Source organism: Camelus bactrianus, chromosome 10, assembly GCF_048773025.1.
Source record: "Camelus bactrianus isolate YW-2024 breed Bactrian camel chromosome 10, ASM4877302v1, whole genome shotgun sequence".
Classification (NCBI taxonomy): Eukaryota; Metazoa; Chordata; class Mammalia; order Artiodactyla; family Camelidae; genus Camelus; species Camelus bactrianus.
In genome coordinates, this window is record NC_133548.1 from 44,620,900 (window position 1) to 44,633,339 (window position 12,440).

The 12,440-nt window shown below is 40.1% G+C and overlaps 1 protein-coding gene across 1 annotated transcript in view; it reads right to left on the reverse strand.

The window, feature by feature from the left end:
* The window catches only part of DNHD1 (dynein heavy chain domain 1), a 70,084-nt gene that overhangs the window by 42,256 nt on the left and 15,388 nt on the right, over positions 1–12,440 (reverse strand). Inside the window, 3 exon segments of the mRNA XM_074372473.1 lie at positions 6,593–6,749; positions 8,567–8,677; positions 8,758–8,961. Coding sequence (XP_074228574.1) covers positions 6,593–6,749; positions 8,567–8,677; positions 8,758–8,961 — 472 coding nt within the window.

Here is a 12,440-nt window from a genome sequence, read left to right on the forward strand (position 1 = left end):
CCTCACCACTAGGGGCAGTGTCTTCAAGGTTCTGAAGACATTTTTTAAACCTAGAATATTGTATTTAGCCACAGTATAACTGAAATTTGAGGATGAAGACATTTTTAGATATACAAAGACTCTAAAAATTTACCATCCACAGATTCTCTTTGGGAAAAAAATTAAACAATAGTGTATTTCTGGCAGAGGAAAACGAATATAAAAGGCTAGTGTATTCTACAAGAAACTCTGATGAGCAAAGAAATCTGAAACATATTGTTAATTTTAAATGGGTAAGCTGCAAAACAAGAATGTTCATAACAATCTAGAACTAAAATTCCAGGAGATATCAATGTAAGCGTAATGAGAAGGGTGGAGGATGGAGAGAGGAAGAGAGGAGAAAAAGGAAATGAGGAGAGGGCTAAGGTGCTTACTCTGCTTGGAAAGAAGATGGACACAGCTTCAACTTGGCATTCATTCATTCAACAAATACTCGCTGAGCACCTACTATATGGCATACCTTATACGAAATACTAGAGAGATACTAGTGAATTATACAGATATGAATGAAACAGAATCCCTACAGTCTTGTGGGGTGGGGGGGATACAAAAACAAAATAAATAAATAATATACAATAAACACATAAATAATAAATTTGTATGGTATGTAAAAAGGTGATAAGGGCCATGAAGAAAACAACAGAGCAGGGAAAGAGGGATGAGGAGTGCTGGTGATAGTGGGGGTTTGCAATCTCAAACAGGGTGACTGGAGAAGGCCTCTCTGAGAAGGTGCTTTAAGAGAAAGACGTGAAAAAGACATGGTTATAAAAATGTAAGTTGAACGGCTACACCTGTTGGGCAGGTGGATAAATGTCTTACATATGCATTCAGCTGCAAGTAAGAGAAAACTAGAAAAAGTGTGGCTTCATCAAGTAAAAGGTTTATTTATTTAATGCAATAAGTAATCTGTGTATGGCATATTGGCCCAATAATATCAATCAGGACAAAGTTCCTTCTGTCTTCCTCCTCTTCCATCCTTTTATATGCCTTTCACCCTCATCATGGTGTGGTGGCTTTTCCATTACCAGAAATTACATCCAAGGGTTAGGCAGTAAGACAGGAGTAAAGGTTCAAAAAGACATCCCAGTTACTTATGTCTCTTTATCCCAGCGACTTCCACTTAAGTTTCATTGCCCAGAACTGAGTTACATAACTTCCTCCAGGTAGGAGTCTCAGAAAAAGAATAAAATCAAGATTCTAAAACTAAGAAAGATGAGCAAACACAGTAAGTAGTTCCTGGGCAATGAGCAGAAGAATAAAATGTATAACACCCAAGTCATTAGAGGACAGTAATAGCAACAAAAATGAAATCAACCCAACAAAGGACAAGAAACACAAGGAAGAATCAAATAGAAATAATAGGGGATAGGAAACACTAAAATGAGACGAGAAAAATAAATCCAAACCTATCAGTCATCATAAGAAATGAGATGAGCCTATTGCAAGACATAAATTCTCAGACTAAATTGTTTTCCAGCTCTTTATAAGAGAAACATATAAAACAAAGTAACAAAGGAAGCTTGAAAACGAAAAGACAGAAAAAGTTCAAGCAAACACTTGATGCTGTAAACATCAGAGAACTCCAGTAGAAAGGTAGTAACAAGAATGAATCCTTTTTCATATCAATAAAGTCACCTAGAAATAGTGTTATGAACCTTTACACACGTAACAATGTGATTTTGAAATACATGTTGTAAACTGAAAAAACATCAAGGAGATGTTAACAAATCCACAGCCCTAGGAGGGGACTTTTAACATCTCTCAGAAACTGAAAGGTAAAGTGGGTAAGAAAAATGATTGTGGCTATAGAATATTTGAATAAAACACTGAATGCGCTAGGTCTGATATTTTTTTTTTTTTTTAAGGTTGGGTTCCCTAAAAGCAGAGCCGAGACAGGAATTGGGGGAAATGTGACTTACTGAAGGAATGATCTTCTTGAAATAAACTTCTAAGGGACTGAGGGAAGCAAGATGAGGAAGGGAAGGTGCCAAGATGGATCTCAGCCAACGCTGTTCCCCATCTGATCTGGAGGGGCAGCGGCCTTTGGAATGCACATCACACTGGAGAGTTGTCCCTCTGTGAGACAAGGAGCCAAGAAAGGCAGGGGAGCTTTTCCGTGTGAAAGAGACTGAGAAGTGACCACTAAATGCAACACATGATTCTGGAGGGGGTCAGAAGCAGGAAGGAAACAGTAATAAAGGACATTGTTGAAATAATTGGCAAATGTTTAATAAGGATTAAGGGTTAGATAACAGAATGTATCAAGTGAAACATCCTAATTTTTTATGAGTGTACTATAGTTATGAAATAAAATGTCCTTGTTCCTATGAAAATAACACTAGCATACCTAGGGGTAAGGAATTTGATACCCACAAGTCACTTTCACATGGTTCAGGAAAATAATGTATATACATATAGAGAATGAAAAAGAGCATAAATGGTAACAGAAAAGGGACAAAAACAATCTGGATGAAAGGTAGGTGGAAGTTTATTATACTATCCTTGCAACTCTGCTAATAAGTTTGAAATTATATCAAAATTAAAAGTTACACAAGGAAGGAAGGAAGGAAATGGGTTTATCCCAGTAATGAAAAAGTGGTGTAATACTGACAATTCACCATATTAACAGACTAAAGGAGAAAATCCCATGATTATCTATACAGAACAAGAAGAAAAAAAAAAAAGATTGGACAAAATCCAACACTCACTCATGAAAAAAATGTCTTAGCAAACTAGGAATTGATGGAAACGTCCTTAAAAATGGATGTGTCTACCAAATACTCACATTTAATACCATTATTTATTTGTTTCTAATCTATTTTATTAATTATTGTTATTCAGTAATGCTACATTTGAATGGGTAGCAGCCTGCTTTTCTTTAGCACAGATTACAAACTTTGTTCTGTAACAATTCAGTTGTCAGCTATGACGATTACTGATCCTCCCTCATGGCCCTCCCCCACCTTTGGGATGACTACCAACAGGGACAGGTTCCATTCCACTCCACAGCGCAGTACAGAAAGTGGCTGCAAATTGCATTTTCTTGTCTTTTCATTCTTTTTATGGTACATTTTAAAAAGTTAATTTTAATAAAGACATATTTATTTTAGGGTTTATAATTTTTACATTTTAAGAAACCCTGAGATGATAAAAATATCCCATATTATCTTCTGAAAGCTTTTTGGATTTTCTTTTCACATTTAATGTCTTTTATCCATCATGAGTTAATTTTTGTGTATGGTATAGAGCAACTATTAGAAAATAATAATGTTTTAAAAATACCATTTATAAGAATATGAAAATGAATATATGTATGTATATGCATGACTGGGACATTGTGCTGTACACTAGAAATTGACACATTGTAACTGACTACACTTCAATTTAAAAGCATGTATAAAATAAAATAAAAATACCATTTATAACAGCAACAAAAAAAATCAAATATCTAGAAACAAATCTAATGAAATATATTCAAGATCTCTACAGGAAACCTTAAGAGTAATTAAAGAATAATTAAAGAAATTAAAATAAATCAACAGATCCATGTTTATGGATTGGGAAACTAAATATTGTTAAGATATAAATTCTCCCCCAAATTGAACTATAGATTCAAAGCAAGCTAATTAAAAAAACGCCTAGTAAATTATTTTGTGGAAATTGACAAGCTGATCCTAAAATTCATATGTAAATTCAAAGAACCTAGAATAGCCAGAGAAATCTGGAATAACAAAAAGTTATAGGATTTACAATACCAGATATTACAACTTACTATAAGGCTACAATAATTAAGACAGTGTAACACTGACAGGCAAATAGATTAACGGAACAGAGGAGAGTCCAGAAACAACCCATACACAATCACCTGACTTAAGAAAAACACACAGCTGTAATTCAGCGGGGAAAGGATAGTCTTTTCAATAAATGAGAAAAACAAAACTTGACTCTTACCCTACACCATACATAAAAATTAATTTGAAATGGATCATATACCTAAATGTAAAAGATAAAGTAATGAAATATCTAGCAGAAAATATAGGAGAATATCTACAAGATTTTGGGGTAAGCAAAGGTTTCTTAAACCAGGACTCAAAGGGCACTAACCAAAACAAAAAGACAAAATGAACGTCAAGAAAATTAAGAACTTCCATTTATCAAAAGACACCATTAAAATAATAAAAAGATAAGCCACTATGTATATATATATTTAATATAGGATTCTTATCTAGAATATATAAAGAACTGCTACAGATTAATAGGGAAAAAACCAGACAACCCAATAAAAAATAAGGAAGAGTTAGACACTTCATAGAAGATGGTACCAAAACGGCCAATAAACATATGAAAAGATGCTTGACATCACTGGTGATCAAAACCACAATGAAATACCACTGTACACTCACCAGTTTGGCTAAAATTAAAAACCCTGACAATACCAAGTGCTGGTGAGATCACAGGACAACTAGAAGTCTGATGTGAATATAAACTGATACAACCACTCTAGAAAACTGTTCGGCACTGCAAAACACACATATACCCTATTCCAGCAATTCCACTTCTGGAATATATACCCCAAAGAAATGAGTGTTTTTGTCCATCAAAAGACATACAAAAATGTTCATAACCACGTTATTCACAGTAGGAAAAAAAAACTGGAACCAACACAAAAGTCCATCAATGGAGAATTAGCAAATAAACTGTGGTATATTTGTACAGTAAAACACTGCACAGTAATACAAAAGAGTGAACCACTACTACCTAAAGGTTACGGATAAATCTCACTAACATAATGTGGAGTGAAGAAAAACGGACAAAAAAGGGCACATGCTGTCTGATTCCATTTACATCAAATTCAAAGTCAGAAAAAACTAATCTATGGTGACAGAGGTCAGAGTAGTGGTTACCTGTGGGGGCACTGATGAGAGAGGCACCAGGGAACTCGCTATGGTACTGTAGGTGTTCTGTATCTTGACCCACTGGTAGTTACATGGGTGTATATATACACACAAATTTCAGCAAACTGTACATTTACAATTTATTTTCTTTACTGCATGCAAATCATATCTTAATTTAAAAAATAAAAGTAAGTTAACTATGACCATAGAAAAGTTATTCCTAGTATTTTTGTAATATTAAAACAAAGCTCAGACTTAAGAACTTGGAGGTAGAGAAAGGCCGCAGAGCAGCTCGCCCCCACCTTCGGCCCTGTTCAGTTTTGTGCAGTGGCAGGTCCAGGCTTTGCTGTCTGGACGCTAAAGCCCACTGCCTCCTCTTGTCCCACACTATGGCTCCAGGATGCTGACACTCCTAATGCCATTGGCCCCTCTCTCCTAAACCTCCTGAAGAGAGACTACAAATCTCCTCTTCTGCCAGTCTTTGAAAACAACTAAAGAATAACCCTGAAGGGAAGGGTCCAATCAGTACAAACTCAAAACACACAGAGGCTCTGCTAAGTTCAAATTCTCAAGCCTGTGGAGCTGTTATGCAGCATCTTCTTTGTGCAAGGACCCCTCCAGATTCTTGGGATACAGCAATGCACAAAACAAAGGTCTCTGCTCCTGTGGACCTTACATTCTATCATGGGCACTTGGCTTACCAACACAAGTAAATTACATGGTGTGTTAAAAGGTGACAGGAAGCACGTAAAAAGGACAATGAAGAGTAGGGTGAGGGGATAGGGAATTCTGAGAGAGGGAAAGGATTTGACTATTTCAAATCATGTGAAAAAAATTATTACAGGATTTAAAATACTTATTATGGAAAATTTAAGATTTTCCAAGGGCTATCCACAAAAGAAGTCACTGATTCCTCCTGGGAATAGAAATTCCTTGCGGTCAAGGCCACCTTTGAGACTTTAGGGTCCTGTCCCTAGTGATTAACCTTCTCTGATGAAGTTTAAAGTGATATATAAGATCCAAAACCTGGCTCAAGCCAGGCAAGGTAGGCCAGGCCTCCTTCATGCCATTTCCCATTTTCATAAAATCTAAGTGGGTCCCGTCTCTCAGAACTGGACTATCTGCAGATGGTGATTAGCCAGAGAACTGCGTGAATATCCAGCCCCACCTGATAAACAACAAACTATGAGGATGAGCCACAAGCAAGAGGCAAGTACAAGGCAGAGCCCTCCAGAGCCCTAGGCAGGGGGCACGTACCACAGACACAAAGTAGGCATACAAAGGAAGGACTCCTCTACCAGCCACGGTGGCTTGCCAAAGGTTCCAGACAGATTCAGAGATAAGCCCAGCAGCATGAAAGATCAGGATTCCAACTCTCAAATCCCCTAATGCTCCTGGCACAAACAACTGAAAAAACAGACACTGTTACATTCCTTCTCCTCTCTGCTCCAAGGCCTTAGGGAAAGGCTGAGTCCAAGTGTCTGCCTACCTGTTATAATCCATCCACCCAGAGCAGAGACTGCTGTTACTGGACTGGACAAGGGCTCTGAGCCAAGTGCAGAGTCCAGAACACACAGGGAAGCTTAAGCCAAGAGAAGGCTGAAACCCTGGTGAGTGCATCTGGGAGAAAAATTTCATGATAAACTGGAGTCTCTTACCAGATGAAGGATGGATGTGCAGAGATGCAGGCAGCGACGGAGCAGCCGCAAAGCCTTGTGGTTCTCCTTGGCTAGAGCCCGCTGCAGGTCCAGCAGTTCATAGCACCGATCTGGTTCGTGGGGGAGCCAGGGCACAGAGTGCAGCTCCTGCAGAAGCCTGGAATCAAGGGATAAGCTGGTCAGAGCTAACAACTCTGCCCTCTCTCCTTGGACACCTTTGATGTCTTCCCAGCCCAGCTCACCTCAGAATGAGTTAAAGTTTAGAGAGGTTATAATATTCCCAGTGACCAACAGTGACAGCTTCCTCCTGAGAGGTCTTTGGAAGAGTTCAAGCCCAGGAAGTTTCTGGCTGGGGAATTCTTTGGGAAAGGCCTGGGGTATGTGAAAATGTTCACACTGAGTAGCTTTTCTGCCAGAAAATAGGGTCAAATAGATCCCAAGGTCTGACTGAGGAGACACTGCAGAGACTTCTTCCTTGGAACTGGAGGAGCTGAGGGCCCTAACAGTCTAGATGGACAGGTAGGTTTTAGAATCAAAGTTGATGAACCCCAACTTCCCTATGGGCTGACCATCCCCGAGGAAACCCACTTCTGTTATACATTCTCCCCTACAAACACCCAGAAAAAGCCACATCTCCACACATCCTTGAAAAAATGAAGGACCCCTAATAAGCAGAGGATGATCATAACAGGTGTCATTTATTCAGCACCATGGCGGCACTGAACATGGTACTTAATAGTCACATTCTCATTTAATTCTCACTACCACTAGGTAGTAGTAGAAATCCTTCTCTCTCGTTTTCAGGTCAGGAAACTGAGGCTCAAAGAGTAAAGTCCCTTGCTGGTATTCAGGACTTAAGTTCAGATCTGTGTAGCCCAATTATGCCATGATGATTAAGCTAGACTGGAGGATATCTAGAGTGGAGGTTGCAAACTGGTAGCCCATGGGCCAAATTCAGACTGAAAAGGTTTTCATATGGACCACTAAGACTTGGCCAGCACAGTGTTTTTATAAAAATCTGAGCTAACCAGGTAAAATTAAGAAATTTTACAAAATGTGGATTTCCAGGTCATCCTGAAAAAATAATGTGGGTGACATGCTGGACCTATATTCCCAATGGCAACAGTCGATTGGAACTGAGTAGTGTGTTCCGTTTAGGTGCAATCTCCAACCTGACTGCAGTCCCATACTCCCTAAAGTCTTGAACTCAACCCACTGCATTTCTTCCATTGTTCCTCCTTGGGCCCCATAGGTGTCTGAGTTTGCAACTCCTATCACAGAAGATAACTGGAGCAGCTGAGGAGCTGTGCAGAGAAAGTAAGAAAGTACTAAAAATAGGAGTAAGGTTTTCTCAAAAAAACAAAACAAAACAAAATAATAATCCAAGCAATGCCATTGAAAGAGCAGAGTTTAGATGGAAATACCTGCATTACAGCCTCAGATCTGACACTTAAGAATTGTATGATCTGGGGCAAGTTGATGGAGAAATACATAATTACATAGATATGTTCACAATATATCATTCAGAGAAAAAACCTGGTTAGTTAACGGGTATGTGCACTATGATCACATTTGTGTATGTGACGAAAAAAAGACTACAAGGATAATAGGTAAACAACAAGGACCTACTGTATTGCACAAGGAACTATATTCAATTTCTTGTAATAACATTTATGGAAAAGAATCTGAAAAATATAGATAGATACACATATGTATATGTATAACTGAATCACTTTGCTGTACACTTGAAACTAACATTGTAAATCAACTACACTTCAATAAAAAACAAAATTAAAAAAAGACTACAAGGATATGTAACAAAATGTTTGTCATGGTTATGTGCAGACGGTAAGATTAAAGATTTTTTTCCTTTGTGCTTTTCCGTATTTTCCAAACTTTCTACAATGAACCCGTTATTACTTCCTGTAAACTAATTTTTGGAAGTCCAGTGAAGCTGTGTTTTGAAGACCTCACCTGCTAATATGCAGCAGCCCAGCTCCGAAGTGGGGCACAGCAAGGAGCAGATGCTTCCCTAGGAACGTCCGGCACCGGTGCAGCCCCTGCAACTTCACGCTCTTCTTCCAACTACAGATCGGAGGGCAGTGACAGTGTGCTGTTGCTCTTTGTGACACTTCTTCCCAAATCCCATACCCATCGCCACCTACCAGGCCAAGGCCTTGCGTAAAAGGCAATACTTGAAGAATGGGATGAACTGGAGCTGTTGCCAGAGGACAGAGTGGTGGTGCCAGGTACCCAGTGTCATCGTCTCACTGCCCTCCTCGGGATGGACGTGCAGGATCCCGAAGGGAGAGAAGATGTAGTGCTCAGGATTCACCTTGTCGGGTGGTACCACCGTCAGGCTGTAGGGCCTTTAAAAAAGAGCACAGACCAGTGGGAGCCCTGGGAACTTGTGCAGACTCCAGGAAGGGACAAAAGAAGGCCAGGAGGGGGAAAACAAGGAGGCAGGAATGAAAGCGGGAGAGAGTGGGAGGAGGGGGAAAGATCAGAATGATCTTCAAACCAGAAAGATGGAATAAATATTAGAAAAAAGGAAACCAAAAATTGGTGGGAAGAAAAAAAAAAGCCCCCTAGCCAGTTCCAAGAAGTTCCTATCTCCAGACCCAAATAGCTTACATTCCATCAAATCTAAGATGCCACCAACTGTAAGTTGCTGCATTTTTTTATGAATCACTAAAGTAAAAAATGTTGCCAATATGATACTCCAGTACTGCTAATACGATACAATTTGTAAGATGCATCACAATTTCAGAGATGTTGAAAAATGTGCATCCTAGAAATTATAAAATATGTATATCCCTAGATGCTGAAATAACATGCAGAGATAATCAGGAAGTGCTGTTTGGAGTAACTGAAGAGGAAAAGCAGGGGCAACTAGAAGACCAGACACAGGCCAATAGAGGAAAACTGCCACCTAGTGAACCAGACAGGTACCTCCAGAGCCATCTTAAAATCCTACTAAGGTCTCCTACTTCAGGGAAATGCACCTATATCCCACGTTAAATACAATTTATATGTAACTATATAATAGTTGTATCTAGTTGCAGTAAACTGTTTGGAGTAATGCTATGTTTGGGCACATTTAATAAAGCATTTTTTTTTTACTTTTCTTTTCATAACTTAGAACCAGTAATATTTTTAAGCACTAAATATATTTTTAAGTCCTTTAAAAGCTGTGTGTCCCAGGTCCCATGCATATAATGCCTAAAGGATAAAATGGTCCTCCTTCAGCTCTTCTCTCTCTAAATTTTTTAGGATATGTTACTAAGCAAATGACTTGAAAGCACTTAGATGGATAACAGAATAAAGTCATATGAAAACCTTATTTCATTTCTGACAGTGAGTAGATCTTCTCAAGTACTATTATCCCCAATTTACAGATGAGAAAACTGAACAAAGAGAAGGCATAACTTTACATAGGGCAACTAAGGAAGAAGATAGGATTTAAAACCAAGTCTACCTGATTCAAGCCCTCTCTCTTAACCACTGGGTCACTGAGCTTCCCACAGGATAGCTACCTACCCTAGCTGAGCCCTGACTCTCCCCAGGGGACACTCCTTTCCCTGTGACCTTCTTAATAGGGGCGACTCTTTCTGTACAGGGCCAGGCATCAGGGACCATTCTCCCCGCTTCCACTGGCCACTGCTCCTGCTGGGGATATTCATTTTTTCTACAAACACGTATTAAGCCAAGCACTGTCAGGTGCTGAGGATACGGCAGGGAACAAGAAAAATCTAGTCCCTAATTTTATGGATCTCAGTTAAACCATTTATCAGCCACCCCTTCTGTCCAAGTGCTATGATGGGAGACGAGGACATAAGAACAACTACTACATAGTTGTCCTCAAAGAGCTCAGATCAACTGGAGTAAAAAGGGATGCCAGAGAGTAAACAGGGCAAGTCACGATCTTCCTGAGTCCCAGACTCATATATTCAAGACTTCCAAAACATCGCAAACTCTATGTCGTCTGTGTACCTGAAACACAGCAAGTTCTATACTAAACTCATCATTAATTCCCCCCAAATTTGTTCCCACTTGTGGTAGTTCATCCATTCCTTCTCCTTCATTCATTCAACAAACGTGGCTGTGTTTCTACTCTATGCTAAACTGTTCTAAGCCCTGAGGATACATTCATTGCTGAATATAACAAACAAAAAAATCCCTGCCCTGGTAGAGCTCTCATTCTACTGGAGAAGACAGATAATAAACGAGGAGCGGGGAGAGCAGGAAAAGGGAGACTGGCACTGCCCGGGGAGAAGGGAATGCAAGTCTAAATCGGGCTGGTAAGGGTAGGGAGGTGAGAGCAAAGACTCTAAGGAAGTAAAGAAATATATTCCTAAGTATGAATCAAAATCTAGGACAAATACAAGAAAACTCTGATAAATGCAAACACACTGCAAAAACCTGTTATATGGCAAGTAAGTAAAGTGAAACAAAAAAATACCAGGCTTCTACTTTTGCTGATGGTGCACTAGAAATGTGGACCAACACTCCCACTTGAGACCAACTAAAAAAACTGGGCAAAATATCTGGATGAAATATGCAAATCATCAGAGAACCCACAAATTAAACCCCCTGGGCTTCCAGCTGGGACCCTGGTTACAATACAGGTGGAACCAGAAGACACCTCCCTCCTTGGTGTGGGTCCTAAGCTGCAACGTCTGCTCTTCAGCTTTCTGAGTCTGTCGAAAGCTCAATTCCTCTTCTCCGACTTTTGGGAGCATATAGTAAAACTCATGCACCTCTGCCTCTCCTGCGATAGAAAAGCAGCACCAAGTGCTGCTTCTAGACTCCCTTCACTGGGTTCCTTCTTTGGCAGATGTTGGTCCTGTAATTACTCACTGCCTTTCTAGTTCTCTTCCTCATGGCTTCTTGTCTCTCTGTGCACCTAATTATCTTTGATTGTGCTACTTCTCTGATTATGACTGAGCTGACAGTTGAAAGCCCTAAGCTTGTAGCTTTCTTTCTTGTAAGCTCTCCACATGGTCAACAGGCACCCCATCCCACCCTGCTACCATCATGATCACCCCCTGCTGGGAGGTCAAGTGCAGCAGCCACTAGGTGTCAGTAGGTAGTTCATCACCTTCAACCACGTGACAATTTAATTGTGATGCCACTACAGGTCACGGGTTCCAAGTATACTATTTCTCGTTAGCAAGGATCCCAGTACTGTCCAGGGCCAAGGACGTTACCAAACCAATATCAGAATCCCATCTTTGAGGATTGTTTCCTGGGACCACTCATAATACCAAGTACGATTATCGGAGTCCAATCAGGAAAACAGAAACTGTATTAGGCATTTCAAGAAAGTAAATTTAATAGAGAAAATATGTTCTAGACAAGGTGTCAGAGGACACCTAAAAAGCAAAAAGGGAATGCTAAGGAAGCACAAAGGCAATAGCTGCAGGGATGGACGCCAGCCCCACAACTAGAGGAACAAAGGAAAGAAGTTTGGGTTCTTAGAAGCAATGGGCTGGGAGGAGTGGCCTGTAGCGCTGGGACTTGGATTTCTAAGAAGGAGATGCTGCCTGGCTGGTACTGGTATCTAAGGAGTTTGGAGAGGGGGCCTTGCAGAGTTGTGACTCAGAACTCTGACAAGAAGGTGCTACCCAGTTGGCGTTGGTTCCTTCCAGGATCATGAAGTGGTTGATTCTGAAAGTGCCTGCTGCTGCCAGGGTGAAGGGCCATTTCTGACGCCATGACAGGAAGAGCAAGTAAAGGAAGGACAGAGTCCCTTCTCCAGTCTCCTTCTAGCACCCCCTATTAATAAAACCTAACAGGAAGCGAGCTGAAAACGGAGAAATGAAATTTGCAGAGTCCCAGCCCCAGT